The 21,703-nt window shown below is 40.3% G+C and overlaps 1 protein-coding gene across 4 annotated transcripts in view; it reads left to right on the top strand.

Moving 5' to 3' along the window:
• The first annotated feature begins 9,559 nt into the window (after positions 1-9,559).
• LDB3 (LIM domain binding 3) overlaps positions 9,560-21,703 on the top strand; it is a 122,005-nt gene continuing 109,861 nt past the window's right edge. For 3 of the 4 annotated variants that reach the window (XM_042862728.1, XM_042862725.1, XM_042862729.1), the window contains exons 1-2: positions 15,281-15,368; positions 15,467-15,589. In XM_042862728.1, the coding sequence (XP_042718662.1) occupies positions 15,497-15,589 (93 nt within the window). In that variant the 5' untranslated portion in view covers positions 15,281-15,368; positions 15,467-15,496. Of the gene's footprint in view, positions 9,663-15,280; positions 15,369-15,466; positions 15,590-21,703 lie in introns of those variants that run through there. The other variant, XM_042862727.1, reaches the window with a different exon arrangement.

Below are 21,703 nucleotides of genomic sequence, written 5' to 3'. Positions count from 1 at the left end.
CAGAAGTTACTCAACAAATAATTTATAGAGATGCTCACCAGGCTGACTACATCACATGTGGGTATATTTTACTTTGCTATAAAAGTAAAATTGAGCATTCTAGTGGTAAAACATAGTTTACACAAATCTATGTTGTGTAATCATGTACATTCTTTGAAGAACCCACAAACTGTATTTCCTTGAGGAAGTTGTATATTAAAAATCACTGTATATTACAAATAACCATCAATTTTTGCTCTACTGTACATAATTAAAAAGAAAATCTACTTGTGAAGAGGACATTGAAGTAAACCTAGGAGCATAAGCATTTGATTTACTGGGAATTATTTTAAGTGGGCAATCCTTGAAAGAGGGTTGAGACCTTATAGGTAAGGTTTCTGCTCTATTAATGAGACAAAAATTGCCAATAAAAGAAGGGAGTCATTGACCAGAGTCATCCAGAACACAAGGGTAGCATTAACAGGATGAAGCACTAGAAACACCAAATTAATTTTCACAATTATCCCTGTATATTAATCAGAAAGAAGTCCTAAGAAACTGTATAGCACAGCTTGCTCTGAACATCAAATAGTTGTTTCTGCCATGCCCAGACATACACTATCCTTTTCAAGACCAACTTCTACTTTCATTCACAGAAGAGCCCAATTCATGTCAAAAGACTTAAAATAGGGCAACTCAAAGTTTGAATTCCTAGTGCAAAAACACAGTAATGTTCAGCCATAAAAAGAAGCAACGAAGGAAACAAAAAGATTATATTCAGATAAATTTAGAATAGCATCTCCCATGGCTGGAGAACGTGGTTGTCACCATAGACCTCTGTACTTTCTAACACAAGCCCAATGCTGGGTTGTGATTTTGAGGGCATCAGTTCTACATCTGACTTTTAGTATTACTAATGCACTTTAGACCAGTCACAGTTGTAAACACTAATGGGGAGTAACCAAAAAATAGATTACTGAAACTTTGTACAAAACATTATGTGACATGAGGAAAAACAAGAACACATATAAAACAAGCCAAAATAATTCTCCTTTTTACTTCAAAGTTTCACATCTAAGTAAAGAATTTCTTTCCCAGGGCCACTGCTCATCTTCACACACTTGTGCAGAAGGCAGAACCTACTCAACTCAATCTTCATCTCCTAGATATTCTTCTCATTCTCCCCAGTGTCAGCACAGAGCAACCAATCATCCTGCTACCTACTCCAAAGGGCCAGAACTCTTTCCAAGGGCCTGGCACAAAATGGATTCTCATTTCTTCATAACCCTGAACTCTGGAGTTCCTGCAAGCCCAGATCTCAGCTCACTTCTAACAGGCAGGTTCTCAGATCGAGCATCCTTGCTACTCGCCTCAGTGGCAATCCTGGAGCAGTACAGCCTTCAAGCCTCTCCAGAGTCTTGCCTCCCAGAAGTGTCAACAACCTCTAGTTCTCACTAGTTCACTTTTCTTGTAACAATTTTCAAGCAATTCCAATGCCTTTAGGTGCTAAATATAGCATTAAATACAACCCTCCCTTGGCTTTTAAAGGAATTATGTATACCTCCATCTCTGCATGTAAAAAGATGAAATGTAATAATCCATCAGGTTTTATTTTAAAATGATTTATTTTGATCCTTCTGTCCTCAGCTGAAGTTTGAGTAACAGAAGCACAGGTCAGAACTCTTGAGGCACTGATAAATCTTATTTGAAAGACTGTTTTCCAGATACCCAAATTAAAGCTCACTTTTTGCTGCTATTCAGTGAAGTAAGAAGAATCTTAACCATATGAAAGGCAAGGTTGAGGCAGTAGTATCAGGCAACTCAGTGGCAAGAAACAATTACAACACAGATGATTTCTGAAAATCATACCCCATCTGAAAAACAAACAAGCAAACAAACACCAATCTTTCGGGTCCCTGGATCTTTATGTTCACTTATTATCCATCAGATGAGAAGTTAACTTTCATGTAGTTTTAGAAATAAAAGCTGTTCACTTTGCACACTGCAAGGAACATTTTTGTCTTCTCTGAAGGAATAAAAACCCAAACATTCCATAAAACTTATTTTCAATAAATCTCACCCATTTTAATTTTTTTTATTTTTTTATTTTTTAATATCAAACTGTCACTTCAGAAGTCAGCTAAAATGAAAGGGAGACAAAAAGGAACCAACTTAGGATACCCATCAGCACCACATCAAAATAAAGTGATTGTTAAAAATGACAAGAAGATGAAATACTGTGAAATATAATAGCCTTTTGCAAAACATGCTCCTTCTCTTTCCTGTTGTAGACTACTCAGCAAAGGAATACAACAGTTACCATCTTTTGTCAGATTCCTCCCCACCTTTTTTTCCCCCCAGACTCAAACCTCTTTGACTTTTCTCTAGTGCAGAACTCAGACCATAATGATACCAGAGAAGGGACAAAAGAAGCCATAGCATGGTTTAGAGAGTTGTATCTGGCAGCTTCCTTTCATTATGCTGCCTCCTGAAATGGAAAGAATCCCCATCACAGCTGAACATGCTCCATTGTTAACGGGTCACAGCACAAAAGCAATTGCTTAGTAGATCAGGTCATGAACACAGCAATAGTTTGAGCTGCCTGAGCTTCAGATTTTAAAAAATGAAATTACGGCAAGAGTTTCCAAAACAACACAGCTGACTAGTCAATATTATTGGAAGTTACATCTAGGAAATACAGGATTTGGGGTTTAGATAAGATCAGTTCATTTCTTTTATGAAGAGACAGCCAGAGGCACACGGTCTAACCAGCAAAGCCATATGGGTAAGAACAGATTAACATCAGTAAAATAACTGAGTCACATGATATGGATCCTGATGGAAACTGGGTTTCAGAGAAAAGTAATTTTTTAAATCAACTTTTTAAAGATGATTGTCTAAGAACAAAATCAGCCAAGTTTAAGCAATTTACAGGGATCTCAAATCACCGCTAGATTTGCCAAATAATATTAAAACAAAGGAAAGTACAAAACCCTATGGCAATAAAGCAGCATCCCCTACTGACCTTTTTGTGTCTTGGTGTTTTGTTTCCCACTTGCTGAAGATTTTCCACAAATAGCAGTATTTTGTTCATTTATTTTATTCATTTATTTTCAATAAATCTCACCCATTTTAATTCTTTTTTTTTTTTTTTTAATATCAAACTGTCACTTCAGAAGACAGCTAAAGTGAAAGGAAGACAAAAAGGAAGCAACTCAGGATACCTATCAGCACCACATCAAAATAAAGTGATTGTTAAAAAGGACAACAAAAGGTTCTAGATCTCACAGGACTGGATACTAACCCAAAAAAGGATCCTGTTCGTTCAAGGGATACTTGATGGAACTTCAGCAACTGAAACACTTTGGAAGTCCCAGGTTAAGTACGACCACAATAACCTCAGCTTTTGCAGAGTTTGAGCAAACTGCACTCAGTATATTGGTTGATTTCAGAAGACAAGAGAACACCATGCTTCCCCTTCAACATATGGAAGACTCATAAGCACCTGTCTTTACCCTGTCTTCCTCCTCAAGAACTAGTGGCTTGGTTCTACCAGATTCCCTTGAAATTGAGTATAATTTGTCTGTTAATATTTTAATTAACCTCAGTTTACAAAAATCCCTCATCACTGATCACGCATTTCATTGGAATATTTGTTCTGCGCTAGAAACTGAAAAATGGGCATTCAAGCAAGTTCACAGTAATTTAAATTTTGAATTGCCTTTATTTGAAAACTTAATGGCTGCTCTTTTAAACCATTCCAAATTAGTTTGATTTGTTTTTACTACTTAAAAACCAGTATGCAACACATTCATTAAGGGTCACATGAGATTGTGGCAACTAGCATGCTCCCTTACCCTGCCATTCTAATCTAGCCATAAGCCTAACTCTTCCAAAGATATTTCAACATCTCTTGGCCATCCCACAGATTGTGTGGGTAGATCTACCTCAAATCTGAAAAACTGAAGAATGCATTAAATCCTTTGGTCCTTAGACACCTGAGGACCAGGTGGTTCTTGCTATAGGAAATCAAACTCTTACATACACTACAAGTTCAAGCCACAGGAGTTAACAGCCACTGCTAGTATAACCTATGCCACAGATGTATTTGGAAAAGAGGAGAAAATACAAGAATAGTTAAGACAGGCAACACAGAATTTGGGAACCAAAGTAATTCTAAGTCCATAGGAATCAACATTCACAGTATTTAGACATGTTAGCCCTAATTGCTTGGAGCTCAGTTCCTCCCTTACTGCCAGTACAGCTGAAAACACTAAGAAAAGGATGGAAAAATGTGCAAATAAAAAATTGAGACTGTTAACAAACATATAGTTTGCTCTGAAAGTAATCCCTCATTCATTTCCACAGGAACAACAATAGACAATACAAAAATATACAAAAAAGCACAATAACTATCAGATAGAGCAAGTTCACAGCTACAAAACATGATTTCCCAACATAGTCGCCACCATTAGATATGTACTTTGGGCAGCGATGATCAAGAGCCTGCATGCCGTGCTTGTAAAAATCTGCCCAGAACATAGCTTGTCCTTCACATTGTGTAATTGTGCTCATATCCGCAGTTTGGTCTCCATAAACATTCAAAAAGTATCAATGATTATCACTGGGTTCATTTTTCCCACTTGGGGGAATTCAGTAACACCCCTTGGCTTCATATGTATTTCCATGTGAGATATCATTTTGTCAGATTGCCCATCTGCCTCACAACAACAAAACACAAGTTAATATTGATGGAAAGGTTCCATCATTACTGCCCTATCACCAACATCCACCTCTGATGCTGCGGGCCAGCATAATAAGCGGAATTACTTTAGGAGCAGGTCTCATATTAAATGAAAACTGCCATGTTTAGGTTTAAAACTAGTTGTCTTACTACCCTTTTAACATACATACTATTCCATTAGTAACTTACTCTGGATTACCTCTTGAGGCACTACTGTTTAACCTGATGCCTGAAAAGTGAGGCACTGGGATACTACCATTTGGCATGGCCATCTACCTGCAGTCATTCTCCAGCAGCTGCCAAGATTATTTTCAAATTATCATCTTTATCCACAACTCCCAAGTAGCCAAACAATTATTTGTACAGAACTATAAGGAAAGCTGCTTAGCAAGTTTAACTGTTCTGTTTACAGCTAGATGAAAAATTTTCGTGAAGTGTTGGTCATTCTGTTTGTTACAGACAAAAAATTAGCACAGTGGAAAGGCAACACAGGAGTGGAATGGCAAAAAGATAAACAGGAAAGGAATGCTCACCCATCTCCAAAGATGTAAGTTCACTCCACAACAGTGGGATCTCCAACCAGAGATCCTTCCCCCGTGGCAGTCAGCCCTTAAATGAGGTCTAAGAGAGGTGCAGCCAGGCTCCACCCCTTCCAGTCCCACAGCTGAATTGCTTTCATCTGTGCTCCCAGGGCTGACTGGGTCCTTTCTCCAGATGCTCAATCAGTGATTCAGGCCATGATTCAACAGTTACCATACACTATTCCTTATCACACACTGCACTGAGACAGTAAACATACCTATGACAGAACAAAACGTTCATTAGAGTAGATGAGTAGGTCTTCATTTTGATAATCAAGAGGTAACAGAGCTGTTTTAAAAGAATTATTTTTAAAGCTTTTATTATGTGTATGTCAACATTTTCACAATTATTTAGTTCTGAAGGAAAAGTGGTGCTTAAGTTAAATCAATATTTACAAAAGTCAGCTGGTTTGGTTTCCTCAGCTAAGTGTACCCTGTCTTCAGAGATCAGAATCATTTCAAGAAATCATCAGGATCAACTGAACAAATCATCGAATCAAAGCACCAAGTAATCAAGCTGAACAAGTTGATACTCAACTACCACTAATTCGCAGTAATCTCTGAGCAAGAGTATGGCATTGAGTCCCTCTGTGACCTTGGCAAATCAGGTTACCAAGGAACTCGAGTTTATCCATAAATAGGCACAGTATTTGCACTTGAAGTACTGCAAAGCAAGGTTTTGCACAAAGGTTTAAACCATTACTTTTTTCCATACTTAGAGAGCTAGCAATGGCTGTGCTAAAAAAGATGCAATGATGGATTACTCAGCCTCCAACTGAAAACTGCAGAGAAATAATGAGTGAAACAGGTGGGAGGAGATTCACGATGCCTTCCCCCTCATGCAGATAGCATGCATTTATAACTTAATATTTACAGTTGAATAGTGAGCTGGAATGAAGAACACAAAGTCTACTTGATAAACTGACTGTAAACAGAGCAAATGGAAAAAGAATTTAAGCTTTTTTTATCTAAAAGATGTCCACAATCTTTGTAGATATTGTGTAGACAACACTGACGTTTTGAGCCAGGTGTTTTCCCCAAGCAGGAAAACAGCCCACATAAGGAGTTAAGCTTTTTTGCTGGAGTCCATCCAACCAGTAGTCCCCATTGGATTATCCACTGCCATAACACTGCTTTGACCCTGTTCTGGGAATGTTATACTAATAATATGGCTCAGGTAAATACAGGAATTGTCCAGGAAGTTTACCATATAGACAGCCTTTTAAATTATTTTTAAGCTAAACTGGAAAAAAAGACAACATTTTAATTAATGATGGGTTGCAATTAAGAATGTTTCATTGAACTCTATGTAACAGCTGGAGTTTTGATTGTTTTGTTGTTTGCTCTTGCGTGTTAGTAACATTAGGAGCTTTGCAAAAGTGGTGAATGGCTGATAATGGTGAAAATTGACCTATCTTACAAGGTTAAAGCTACAAAGGGAGAGCCACTTTACCCAGAGCTAACCCTCAGCAGAACTATCAGAATTTCCCAGGAAAGGGAATTACACAGGCTCAAACTCATGGCTCAAAAGCAATCACACCAAGAGAGCATCAGAGAAAACGGTACAGCTAAACCTACCAGTAAGCCACTTTCAAGAAACCAAATAGGATTCGCTGCACAGGAGGGCCTGCCATCACATTCTTTGGTTTTCTAATGGCGATCCTGAAGGTGCAGCACAGGAGATTCTGTCCTTCCTGAAGACCAGACTCAGCTGGCTCTTAAGTACAACCAATTCTTTCTTAAATTTGTTGGGAACTGGTTTTTATGTTTGTGCTGTGCAGACAGAATTCCTGTACTTTGAAATTCCCTGGTCTTAATTTGATGTAATGAGCAACAAACAAGCCAGTAGATCCCCTCTGGTTCAAACAAAAACACTGAAGCAGAACTGATCAGCTATTTGTCAGAACAGGGTGAAAGGACAATTTGTAGCTAACATGCTCTAGGGAGTAGAAATTCAGATTGCTGAAGTGTGGCAGAGGTTAAAATATATGCTCTTAGTCTTCACAACTCTTTTTATCTCACATAGAACAGAATAATCTAAATGATAACCACTTTCTCAATCATCATATAAGGATAATTTCTCTCTACATGGAAAGTGTTTTCCAACTCAAGCCACTATTTATGCTACTTAATGAAATTCATTCATCTGCAGAAAATCTGCTTGCTATTTTGCAGCTTCTATTGTTTAAAGAGGACTTCTAGGAAGAAACCTGATAAGGAATTTAGTACTGTGAAGACTAACTCCAAGCATAACTGAGCATACATTTTCACACTTTAATTCATTAACACAGGCCCACTGCATGAAATCTCTGACAGTCACAATTCTTACTTCTTAAACATGGCACTGAGGTTATATACACTGTTTTAAATGCATATAACATATAATGAAATTAGTACAGGACATACGGGAGTGCCTCATTACACACCACAGAAAGTCAAATCAGGTTCTGCCCTTGTTTATTCCATCTAATCTTCCTAAAGGAGATCACATGCCTTTAATGCAATACTATTAACATGCACAAGATGGAGGCTTCTGATGCAACTCAGAAAAGAACTCAGATGATGCATTACTCAGAGCTGAAAAAATGAAAAAGCTCTTCAGGTTTAAATGCCTCTTAGGAGAAAAAAGATACTAGCCTTTTGCTGTACTATACTAACATTATGATCCCCTGTTCATTGCAGGAGGGATGAACTAAGTGACCTTTAAGGGTTACTTCCAACTCAAACAACTCTGATTCTGTGAAATGGTATCTTAATTGAAAACCTCCTCAGTGCACAGTTTCACCTGAAAATATCCGCTATGCAGATAAATTGTGAGGTGCAAAAGCATCAGCACCTAAACTGGTTAGCATCACAGAAATGTAATTGAAATGACAATAACATCCTAGACCATAGTAACTAAACATTCACTCAAATACAATAGCTCGAGGCACAAAATGTACAAGGAAAAAAACTGCTTACTCTTAGAAGACCTTAGATATATAGGAATCTCTAACAACGCACCGTCCCCCTTGCCAGCCCTTAAATGAGGTCTGTAAGGGGTGGATCCTGGCTCCACCCCTTCTGGTCACTCAGCAGTATTGCGTGCACCTGAGCTCCCCTGGATTGGCCCTGCCTTCCTGCCAGGTGCTCCATCACTGCTTCAGGCCTTAACTTAGCATTTCCACTACACATTACTGTGCTTAGTCAAACACACACAAAGTTTGAAAAAATTGATTTGAGTAAAACTTACATTTTACCATACAATTTCATTGCTGTCCCACAGATAATCTAGCGGATGATGGTAACTAGACTTGCTAGCTGTGCAACAGCAAGCAATCCAATAAATAAAGTACTGCAGTTTATCCATGGCTCGAGACAACAGCAGTCACAAACAGCCATCTCAAAATCACTTTACAAATGGCCTTCTTTGTTAGAAGACAAACTGACCAAACTGCTGTTAGCATAAGCCCGTTCCCCCTGCTGCAAATTAGTCATAACACTGCACAAAGCTGTGGTGTGACTTTGGGCAGCCTGGTATGGTGGTTGGCGACCCTGCATACAGCAGGGGGTTCAAACTAGATGATCATGGTGGCCCTTTTCAACCCAAGCCATTCTATGATTCTGTGATTCTTCTTTCTGGAGTAACCATCGTGAAGATCATAGTTGAGACCAAAAATAAATTAAAAAAAAAGTTATGAGGATGATTTCGCCTCCTTAACCTGAGATAGAAAAAATTACCCCATCAGCACGCCGCCTCACACACCACACTCCCCTCGCTGCCCGGCCGGCGGGGCGCAGCGCCTGTCCCTGGTGCTGAAAGAGAGCGCGAGGCCGGGCGCGTGGGGCCGGGGCGTTCCGTGACAGACTCCTGTCGGGTGAGGGCCGCGGGCTCCCCGCCGCCACAGCGCCCCTTCCAACAGGGCTGCCGCCTTCCGGAACGTTCCGTGTCCCTCCGAACGCTCCCCACCTCCCGGCCGCCGTCTCATCCCTGAGGGCACCTGGGTGTGTGCCTTGTAACTGTCTCCCCGGGGCCCGACACGGCTTTGTGTCACTTCGCTGCTCTGCCACTAAAGCCGAGGGACGATCTCAGTTCAAAAACTGGGATTTAAAATCTTTGGGGCGCAGAAAGGAACGCTTGTCGGGCACTCCTCAGCGGCTGCCTCCCTCGCTGCCCACGTCCCCCATCCCCTAGCCACGCGCTGCGGCGGCCGCTTTAAGGCCCCACCTGGGCGACAGCGCTCCTTCCCCTCAGGGGCGGTGCAGGGCTGCCCTCGGGCTGCCTCCTGGTGCAGCGGGAGCGTCCGCGGGCCGCTGAGGCGGCTCCGTAGCGCACGGAGTTAGCGGGTGTGCTGCTCGCAGCACCGAGGCTGGCACAGGTGGGTCGCGCCGCGCCGCTGTGGGACGCCGGCGCCCTAAGAGGAGCACGAGCGGCTCTGCTACAGCTCCGTTTGTGCGGAGAGCTGCTGTAGGGGGAAGTGTTTCCCGCTGGAGGCTGTGTGGGGATACAGACGCGGGTGGGTGAGTCTAACTCTAGGGGTGAGAACAGTTTAAGGTTAAACCTCGCGGCACTGTGCGCTTTTGCAGGCGCATCGTGCCTCAGCTGTGCGGCGACTCGTGAGGTATCTGTGCAGGCGGGAGTAGCGGTACAGGAGCTGTCGTCGAAGCCTTGTGGAGCGTTCGCTGTGCCGTGCCAAGCCCCGGGCTCTCTGGAGGCCAGCCAGCGCCGTGCAAGTCCTGTGACATCAGTGTCAGCTCTGTCCCTGCCCTCTGGAGCTGTCAGCGATCTGCACGTAGCCCCTTTCACCCTTTTTTTCCCTGTGCATCTGCTGTTTTGTTTTTTGTTTTTTTTTTTAAGTGGCTTTTTTGTTTCTTTTTCTCCCGTCGCTTAGAATCCCCTGCAGCAAGGTACAAACGAGCGCAGTCGCAGGGTGGCTGTGAGCATTCCTGGTGCCAGCCCAGAGTTAGAGGACAGTGACACGCACACAGCCCAGAGTTAGAGGAGAATGACACGCACATAACAGCAAAGCATTTTGCAGCCTTCTTTCTGGTTCAAATACTTCTCTTAGAAAATGAGCTCTGCATGTTAATCCGATTGCTGTTGACTCATTTCACGGTCTGAAGCTGGTAACCTAAGCACTGTGAGTCCAGCCACAGGAAAGAGGTGGTCATGTTTGCTGAAACAGCAGGTATTTTGGTGTTCTTTCTCTTTAAAACAAGTCAGAAACAAACAAGAAAATCTTGTTATCTTGGTGAAGTAGGTGCCACAGAGGTGTTAAGTACTACATGTTATAGTGGATGCCCTTGAAAACCATAGCTGAGATGGTGTGAAGGTGAAAAGTTTGTAATGTACCCTTAAGTCGTTTTATAAATGGGGTCTCTGCAAATACTGAAGAAAGGTGTGACTGCTTCTTTCCTTTCTCTTTCTCTCTTCCCACAGGAGTGGTTTGCAGTTTAACATAGTTACTGAAACTATTAGAGTCTTCTGAAGGTGAAGGTTGGCTATGCTATGACGTATATCCAGTCTTTTGGGATAGAAAAAGGAGGCTACTTAACACCCAAAAATAGTGTAAAAAGTGATTTTTCTCTAGTAATGAAAGCATTTACAGTGAACGACCTGGTAGTGAGAAAGTGGGGAACCTGGTGAGTCTGTAAGGTGATATATGCTGCAGCATACAGCCAAACAAAGTGGTTTGACCTGCATTTCTGATGGCATTATATTACAGAGAAGGGGAATAATACTCCATCATCGTATTTCTCTAGCTCACCTCCCTGGGAATACTACTTTATAGCATATGCTCACTCAGTGCATGTACTGTTGGGACCTACAAACACCAGTATGGGAAAGATAGCAACAAAGCAGAATTAGGTGAAGCTAAATGGTTTTATTTCTTTTGTACTGATTAGACAATATATAGTACATATGTGTTTCTATGTTTGATGGGTTGGAGTGAAGATGAGAACCCAAATTCAGCAATTGCTTTCTCATTATTCCATGAGTTTTACAGTCAGCACAAAAATACTGGACAACACTAGGACTGCATATATCAGACCTATTTCAACACCTGACTTATTGTCAAGCAACACAGGCTGTTGCAAATCAGATGTCAGATAAACATTCTAACCATCTGCTACTGAAATGTTACAAATAGATGATATAAATGATAAAAACTTGTTGCTGCAGTAGTAGTAATTGAAGGCTCTATTAGGGCACTCTACCACGGGAGCTAAAATACATAATGAGTAATGTGGCCAGCCTAACAAAGTGGTAGCAACTTGAACAGTTGGAATTTCCATGACTTGTTTCCTTCCATCTTAATTTAGCTTTCGCACTAGAGGTTTTTATTTCATTCACTTGATGTCTGTGCACTTCCAAGCATGCAGGTGTAGTTTTCAGAAAGCCTGTTCACTGTAATGCAACATGGTCTCCTAGCATATGTGAATTGTTTCCGCCTGTGTATGAGCTCTGACGTAGCTGTGGAAGGATGGCTGTGCTTGGGCTCTGAGGTATTTGTGGAAGTCTGGAGCACTCTTTTATGTGCATGGAACCTGTTGGCATTGGGACCTATGGTGCCTGGTACCCATCCAGCTTCCTCACAGCTGTTCCTATCAGTCATATGGGAACAACTCTGAGGGGACTTGGTGAGCTCTGAACAAATCCTTCTTTTGGTATCTGGAGAGAAAAATGTCACCTGGTTTCTGGAATGTTTTTTCTTTAAATGTCACTCCTCACATTGGTGCCCTCATTTGACTCCATGTAGCTTCTTTAAGGGAGGGATCTATGCTTGTCATAGATTTTTCACCTAGATGGAGAACATAGGGAAGAAGGCACCCCAAGAGTAATAAAACTCAACTGAGTAAATGAAAAGTGATTTTGGAACAGTCTGAGAAGTGGCTATCTAAAGCAAATAAACCTAATCCAAACACCACAAGGTTCTGAAAACAAGAGGATAGTCTACCATGCATATACAGCTTATTTCATCTGCAAGTTTCCCAGAAGGTTTTGTGGAGGCTTGTGCTGATAGCTGTGATGGCAGTGCATCTGCTGCTCCAGTCCATTTCCCTGTGTTTGTTCTGGATATTTGACTTAGCGAGCGCATTTGTCTGTATCACCTCTGAAAACAGATCAGGACTGAAATAATAATCTAGGCAGGCCACTGGCTTTCTGGTCTAGAGGCTGCCCGTGGTAGGAGTCAGGAGAAGAACGGGAGCAGCTCTAAGAGCATTCCCAGCAAATGGAGTTGTGTCTGCAGCATGAGCTGCTTCACTGCTTGCAGCTGTCCAGAATCAGGCACAGGCATGCAGAGGGGAAACAAACACAGGAGACTGAGGACCTAGAAAGGCTTATGAAGAAAATAATGGAATCTTTTTGCCTCTGTGAACAATAACTATTGAGTCATGTCCTGAAGCACTGATTGAGCACCTGGGGAAAGGACCTGGTCAGCCCTGGAAGCACAGGTGAAGGCAATTCAGCTGTGGGACTGGAAGGGGTGGAGCCTGGCTGCACCTCTCTTAGACCTCATTTAAGGGCTGACTGCCACTGGGGATGGCTCTCGGTTGGAGATCCGTCCCTTGTGGAATTCTTCCCTGTGAGCCTAGCTCTTCAAATATGGGTGAGCCATTTTTCTTTGAAACACACTTCATTGTGCTAGTCCCTTTGTATTACACCTCCTCTATCACCACTCCACTGCACTGATCTTTCTGATTGTTACACTCTCCAAGAGGCACCCAATAGTGTGAGCAAATGAAAGGACTTCATCCTGTTTTGTTGAAGGGCAAAGTGGGCAGGACACTGGTGTGTCTCCTACTTTTTCTTCATACAGGTTCCAAGCTGTACTGAATATTCATGTGGGTGCAAGCAGAAACCAAGGAAGTAGAAAAGGAGTTAAACCTCAGTTTAACATGTCATTCAAATGGCAGTACCCCTAATGAGATTATCACTTCAGTTTCATAGCATGCTACCCAGCCTGAAGGGCCTCAGAGACCCTTTTAGATGTCCTAAACTGATAAGTGGGTGGCATGTTATGCATGTGAAAGTAGGATAGAAGTACGTAGTGTTTGATTAAACAGCAATTCTACTTCTTAATGCCTAGTTGTTCAGCTTGCTGTCTGTGCAGTTTAATTCTGCTGTAGCTTTTGCAATTTTTTCCCAGTGAATGTTTAAGTATAGGAATGAATTGATCATCCATAAAAACGTAACCTCTCCTTTTTTTTTTTTTTTTTTTTTTTTGTGGTATTCTCTTTGTTAGTGAAGAAATGACTTGCCATGTTTGGCTTACTCTCATTTTTGTTGCACTCACCCAAACCTTTGTAATTGAGCTAAGAAAAGATAGTAGAAAAATGCAGTGAACTCCTGGGAAAAAGGAAGGAATAATGCAACTGGAACTTCTTTCATGCGTGTCTGTGTACTTTCAAAATTAAACATTAAAAAAAGAAATCCTGCACGTGACTTGAGGCTTACTAGATTTATTGTCAAGCCTGGAAGTTCTGTGGTTCAGAGTGCAGAAAGTATATTTTCTTTCTCCCCTCAAAATCATCATCTAAGTATCACTGCTTATGGCTCATACAGAGATAAACAATGAATGTTGATAATGTTAAAAAAAACAAAAGCTATAAATATGTGCATAGATAGGTATTTGTATGACATCAACCTGTTTTCTTTCAATCTGTCTTCCTGTTTTCTTTGATTTTTGGTTTGGGCCAGTTCTACTGACTGAGTACAACTTTCACTCAAACCCACTGCACCTGTCATGTTGTTGTAAATTGAATTTGGGATTTGAAAATGTGGTTATGTTGTTTGTCCTTCCATCTTTGTGGAGGATAATTATTCCCTTGTATAGTTGTCTTTTCTGCCAGTATTCATATAAAACAAGCACTTACTGCCTTGTGGCTTTGCAAGAATTATTGATCTACTTCACAGATGGAGAGAGGCCATGACAGTGTTTGTTCTCTGCAGTTCAGCCATCAGTTTTCTGTGACATTAAGAATGGTGCATGGGCAGACTTACTATCAGTGTTCAAATGAGCTAGTGCATAGGTCTTGGTTAGTTATTAGAGCAGAGCCTTTGCTTATTTTTCAACTTAACATAATGGGAATTTCTTTGTAATATGTGGGTAAAAGCAGGGATGCTGTGGAAAGTGTACTAGAGAACCTCTGGAGATCCTGCAGAAATTAATGACTTAAAAGTGGTATTAAAGATTACAGCTTTATCCTAAGAGCAGAAGCTTTTCATTTATCTTAGTTCTGCCAACAGTTTAGAAGTTCCCCTTCCTTCAGATTCTCTAGTTACTTTCAATCCAGAGCTGAAATGTATTTGATATTCCAAACGAGTTACAAAGGTTGTATGAAACACCTAGCATGAAGAGAATATATGAAAAGTTATGGAGTGAGTTTAGGACACAGCTAACTGATTACGTTCTTAGCCTTCCACTTAATTTCCATGTCTTTAGACAAGTTGTATTGAGAACAGTATGACAGCTATGAGATGAAACTACGCTTTTGCTATGTGGATTATATGCTGCTTAGAAATCATTCATAATATCTGCATTCTAAGAGAAAAAAATGTAGTTGCCCCTTTAGTAAGCTTAAGTTATGGTACCATGAGCCAATAATGAAATCAAGGACTCTTTTTTTTGGTTCCAAGTGAGTGTAGTATATAATTTGCATTTAACAGATTCATGTAAGATAAGCACTCCTTTGGTGCCCTTCCTGCTACATATAGTAGGAACTTGTTTGTAGTGTGTTATGTATTGCTTTGCAATGTGTTCTGAAGCAGAAACTAATTGGCTATCTTGTTGTTTAACAAATCAGTAGTGAAATTTAGATGTTTGGGATTTTAGCATGGGACTTCATTTTATTTCAAAATGTGTTTCACCCATGGACTAATTGAATGTGAAGAGGGGTTTGAGAAGCCCAGAAAGATCTGTCCCCCTCCCTGGGGGCTATATTAGACCTCTGAGTCATGAAGTCTTTGCATAGTAGGTGTCTGGTTACAAACCTTTTATGGGCCCTACTCAGCTGAGATATCAGCATCTGCATTATAGCTCCCAACTATTCTTAGGTGATATCCCAGCACGACTGAACAGGCAAGGCAGAAAGACTTGCTTATTTATATGAAACTCTTCCCTCTTCTCATACTACTTTTTCACACTTTCTCTGTCTGCCCCATCCTTCTATCCTGCAGTGCCTAGCTGGCTTGTGAGAAAGGTACAGAATGGCTTACAGCGTGACTCTGAATGGACCTGGACCGTGGGGCTTCCGACTGCAAGGGGGCAAGGACTTCAACATGCCTTTGACCATCTCCAGAGTAAGTGAACAAAAGGCTTCATTGAGCTTGTCTAAGTTGGAAAGTAGCAGTAAACTGATTGTATGACCTGTCCAAATAAAGTAGAGGATCTTTGCAGGTAGGTCTGATGAAAGGATCTGAGAATGCAATGTGGAATTCAGATACATCAGTTCAAGGCAAAGCCTGATGTCTCAAAGGCACATCTTGCTGGTGTATTTTTAAAAATGATGATGAAGTCTCTTTCAAATGAACTTCCAGTTCTGTTTTGTGCAGCGTTCCTTTTTTCCATGGCAGGGGCCTCCCTGATGCAGTTTATTTGGGGGGGAAAGGATTAGAAGAACTGTGAATGTGAACAAGCAATGGCATTTCAGGGAAGAAACTATGTGACAGCTTGTAAATATGTGAAATCTACGTCCTCTCAAATTAAGTAAGATATGTTCCTCTTTGGAAGCAGTTGGAATAACTGGATGAAAATTAGGCATGTCAAACAGAAAATTCAATAATGCTTAAATGAGGACTTAAATTATGCAGGAGCCTTCCATTTCTAGCTGATGAACAGTATGTAACTTAATTATTAATTACCCAGTGTATCTGTTGATTATAGATGAGTGCATTTATTTCCCAGTAATCTTTCCCCCCTCTCTAACAACGATATTTCAAGGCATTGCAATGGAGTGTTCTTGTTATCTGATAATGTCATTTCCACGGAAGTTCTTAGGGTTGAGTGACTATCAAAAAATTCACAAGCATTTATCTTCCTCTTTTCTTACTGTATTCTATGTAACTTCTGATTTGGTAACTCTGCTTCATGTTACTTCTTACAGCTCCCTCCTCCTTTTTTGACAGCTTCAAATCCTTTCTAGAATGTTCGGCTCTGTAGAGGTGTCTCCACAAATCATCTGCAGAAGGCTTATTGTTTTGCAAAGCAATGGCTATAGAAGTTACTTAAGTGTTTAAAGAAATACCAGAATGATTTAAGAAGATGAGTAGAATGCAAACAAATGGTCTGCTCCACTGGAGTGGGGGGGGATGGAAACCACCTCCACTACTTTGAAAATAGTTCTTTTATAATGGAGAGAAAATCTGTTAAATTATAGATAGCAAATGGATAACTCTGCAACAATCATGATTCAGAGTCACCAATGAGCTTCTTAAATCTTAACTATCCCATTTCTTATTCAAACTGCAGTGCTCTTATTTAATCTCTTATTCTAATGCACAATATTTTCTCCATAGAAACATATTTACCTTAATGTGAAGTTGCATAATGATCAGAAGAGTTTTTTATTTTGCAGAAGCAGTCTTTGTTCCATAATAATAACAAAGAAAGCTGTCTTGTTACAGTAACAAAAAGCAACAGTGAACTCTGCCCAGATAATGAAAGTCTCTTTATTAACTTGAACTAATTTCACTAATGCTTTTACTATCTGTTGAATACCTTTAGTATTTCCTTATTGCGCCCAAATTAAGTATGTAGAGTTGCCAACATAATTCTGTAGGCATTTTCATGACATTTTGCAGCCTGCCCTGTAAGATATTTAATTTTTAAGCAGTTCATTTGTGCTGGGAGTCCTTCATTGAGGGGTCAGGGCTGTGGCACTTGCATGTTATGTGACAGCTAGAAATGAAAAGCTCTTGTTTCCAGAAGAACCTACTGTCACAAGTTGCAATCATGTAAGGCATACTCAATGTACCAAAGGCTGCATGATTATCCTGGGGTTTTCAGAACTTGTGATGAGCATAAGCGGAACTGCGATAGTTGGATTCCCAGAGGTGAGGAGGTATTACCTCTTTACACAGCTGGCTGTGTTTTTTTAGCAAGCAATAGAAGCATCAGAAAGCCCTGTTAAGTATCCTGGAGTCCTCCCCAGTGAGGCTCAGTTTTTTAGCTGAGAGCTTTGTAATCTGCCTTGGGGGAAAAAGCAGGCATACAGAAATGAATATTGTAGGGAGGGCTAGAGTAGGAGCTATTTTTAATTGGAACGCAGTATAATACATGGCTTTTGCCAAAGAAAAAAATAGATATTGCAGGGACATTATCATCTTTCACATGAGTATGTATTCAAACAGGTCAGATATTTCCATTATCAGCAATTTACACTTGTGTGAGATAAGCTTTGAACTCACCCACATTTGCAATCTTACTGTGGGGAAAGAGGAAAATATACTGATTTCCAGGGCGCTCTTGACAAGAGAGGAGACAAAAACAAGTAGCAAGGAGTTGAAGTCATACTTGTTTAACAGTTAACTTAAAAAATAGTCTGGGAGGACTTCAAAAAGGAGACTGTCCCCACTCTACAAGACATCCTATACTTTAGAATAAATTCTGTCATGAGATGTAAGGGACAGGTACTGGAGGTAGGAGAATAATCCTGACAGGCATAGTGAAGCTGAGCATCTATCTCTCCTACTGAAGTGAATGGGAGCTGTAGACTGTTGGCACTGCAAGAGCTGTCACAGGTGGCCTGATCATATGTGCAAATCCAAAATTAACATGGGCAGCAAAGCAGTTTGTTTTTTTTCACACTGCTTGCATGAACTGTCTAGGAGCAAGCAGGATTAATTTTATAGATGTAACCTGTGCAAGTATAGTTTAATGTGTTGTGCTGTTACCTAAGATTGGGTGACTGTACATGGATGGATGCAGCAGCAAAGTCTCTACATGTATGATGATTGCTGAACAACAAATACTATCGGGGAGGCAGACTGGCTTGCAGGTGTTTAAATGAGCTGAAAGGTATGTAGAAATATTGCCTCAAACAGTAACAGCTTGTGACCGGCATTGCCTAGGCTCCAAATCGAAAGTCAGAGCCCAGAGCTGAAGGAGATAGAGTTAAACAAAGCATAAGAACTGTTTGGGTTTTACTTTAAGTGAAGAAGTAGTTGATATCTGATCATCATGTAAGTGAAATAAGGAGAAATGGGAAATATTAATAGAGGAAAAAAAAATATTAGATGGTCAGTATATTTTGATACGAATGGCTTGAAACATTTATTTGGAAGGAAATTGAAACAAAGCTATTCTAGCGTTTCACATTTCACTTTCCTATGCTCTCTGGCATATATATGTCAATCTCCCACTGTGGCCGTGTTTCCTGTACAGAATCTTGTGATTACTTATTCTGTACTCTAATTTGTTTAATTGCATGTAGGGTATCAGTGTCTTACAACAGGCAAGTGATGGCAAAAGGACAGCCTCTTGGCTTCTTTTCTCCTATACTTGAAGGCAGGAAACCCCAGGTTATCCAGGACAATCACTATGTATTCTCTAAATGTCTCTTGGATGTGGTGACCATACATTATGATTATAAGAGTGAACTGTACCTTCACTCAGTTAAATGAAGGCATTGAACAAGATCACTTGAAATGCTGGTCTGCATCATGTGTTACACATCCATATCTGGTAAATCTAATCACTGAGTAGTTGCAGTTCTAATCACACAGTAGCTTCTATAACTGTAGCGTGAAGATCATTTGCCTCATCTCCAAATGTAAAGTCTTTCGAAACCTTAAAAGGCATAAATCAGCATTTAAATAGTTGATATTTTACATAGCTAATAGGTAGGTCTTATGTACTCTAAAAGTCTTCCTTTTTATATGCTGATGGTTAGAGATTTTTCCCTCTTTTTTTTTCCCTCCAAAACTCAAATGACTTTGAATCAATATCTGAGAGAAGGAGTGAGCCATTGGACTTATATGTAATGACTGTCCTATGGCTAGATAAGCTGTGGTAACATCTTGTCACAGAATTTCAGGGCTTGGAAGGGACCTCAGAGCTTGAGTCCCAGCCCTCTGCTAAAGCAAGTTTCCAACAGCAGGTCACACAAGTAGGCATTCACATGGGTCTTGAATGTCTCCATAGAAGACTCCACAACCTTTCTGGGCAACTTGTTCCAGTGCTCCATTACCCTTACTATAAAGAAGTTCTTCTGCATGTTTGCACAGAATTTCCTGTATTCAAGTTTTAGGCCATTGCTCCTTGTTCTATCCACTATACACTACTGAGGAGAGTTTGGCCTCATCCATGAGGCCTTCTACCTCATAAGGGAGATGCTCCAGGTCCTTTATCATCTTTGTGGCCATCTGCTGGACTCCTTCTAGGAGATCCCTGTCTTTTTTTTGAACTGGGGAGCCCAGAACCAGATGCATTTGAAGTGTGGCCTCACTGGAGCAGAGTAGAGGGGGAAGATTACTTCTCTTGACCTGCTGGCCATGCTCTTTTTAATGCACCTCAGGATACCACTGTCCTTTTTGGCCACAAGGGCACACTGCTGGCTAATGGCCAACCTGTTGTCCACCAACATATGCGTAGGTGGTTTCACATTCTTTCAGTCTTCTATAACTTAGCTTCAAAAAGGTCTTTGTGACAGAGAAGAGCTGTCAAAGCAGCTTTTAAGAACACTCCAAAGCTTTCCTACCTTTTAGTAATATGCTATCTATCCTGTGGCCATCAGTATTTCTTCAGGAGGGTCTTTAATTTGTAGGTTGCTTCTTGAATGATAGTCTTACCCAAAAATCACAGGATACTGAAGTTTATTATATGAAGTCATTTGTTGTGTATGTGTATTGATACAATGAGAAAATGCCGATTACTTTAGATGGTATCTTTGATTTCCAGTTAATTTGCCATCCAATTCTGATATGTTTACCATCCCAGATGTCTGAATTGATTGCATTTCTGTGGACTACAATTCTACGAGTAACTCCTGAAACCCCTAGTTTGGTACTGTTTATCTGAGGTATCGCAGTAGTCAGCACTGACACTGAATGACAATACAGTACAGAGGGTATTTATATGATAGGGCTGTATCTCAGCAAGCACAAGCATATGTTGGATTAGCAGGAAAGGACCTAATGCTCCAGTGGTGTTCTCTTCCTCTGGTCCAATAATTATGATGGGTTTTGGGATCAGGGATCAGAACATCCTTGGATACTAGACACTCAGTTCAAGCCTTTACTCTGAAAAAAGTAGAACAGAGTTCTCAAGTTGGCTGTTCAGGTTCTCTACGAAATGTGGGATTAGATATTCTGAGATACAAGGCATTCCTTGTATTGACCAAAAATGCCATGTCTGGTCTGAGGAGTCACCTCACTGGATGTTTCACATGAGTTGCTAGCTATCTTGAAGGGTTGTTAACAAACACTAGTTTTGGTGATATAAAGCAGTTTCATTGCAAGAGATTTTTTTTTTTTTTTTTGATTAAGCGATTATAATAAAAGTGGGAGGATTTTTATTTATCTCCTATAAGAAAACCTTCTGAACTATCCACACAGCTTATTCTTACAACTTTAAACTCAGGATTTTGGGGTAAGTATTGTTAGATTTATTTAAATCTCAGCATCATAATGAAATGTAACTTGAATGTGTATTGTCTTCAAGTAACTTTCAGGAAGGATATTTAATTTACTTCAGCTCTTTATCAAGTGATTTTTTTCTGTTAAAGAAAATAGATACTCAGCTGGAAAGGTAGCCCCTATTATATGTTTTTGTGTGAGTAAAGTAATCACTAAATACTAGGATTAATGCTAAAGGTCAGCAGCATATAAACAGTATTATGTACTCTACACAGAATCTCTGCAGACATCATGAATAGGTTTAAGATTTTCGATTGCATCTGTTCTGAATTTCAGGAGAAATATGTAGGCCTGTTAGAACGTAGGCCAGATTAACATGAATAATGGTCCATAATAGCTACTACTAGATAAAGGATGTTACATAATAAAACCTGCTGCTCTGACTATTCTGACATAATGTAAAATTAGCAAATTTGAAGCCCTTTCTTTATTTCACTTGCTAAACACAGCTATTTTTTCAGGGTTGTGATCGTATCTGAATTACTAATGCTATGATGGTATCTGAATTACTAATGCTATTGTGGCATTATTTGTAGAAGAGTTCAGTTTATAAAGAATTAGACAATAGAACTTATGCAATTACAAACTCAGTATTTCTTGGTGCAAAAGAAAACCAAGCACTCTCTGGTGACTTTGCAGCTAGTTCCTCAAAGGCAGATAAATATAATCTTTCCTTGAACAGGAAGGAATAGTGTTGAATGGGATAATACACTTCGGCCCAGAAGTTGTGAGGAAATTGAGAATTTCAAGAGTGGGATAACAATTATTTTGTCTTTATGT

The sequence above is a fragment of the Lagopus leucura genome, unplaced genomic scaffold, assembly GCF_019238085.1.
Source record: "Lagopus leucura isolate 7727_CA_CO unplaced genomic scaffold, USGS_WTPT01 Super-Scaffold_739, whole genome shotgun sequence".
NCBI classification, from domain to species: domain Eukaryota; kingdom Metazoa; phylum Chordata; class Aves; order Galliformes; family Phasianidae; genus Lagopus; species Lagopus leucura.
This window is presented reverse-complemented; position numbering and strand designations above follow the sequence as displayed.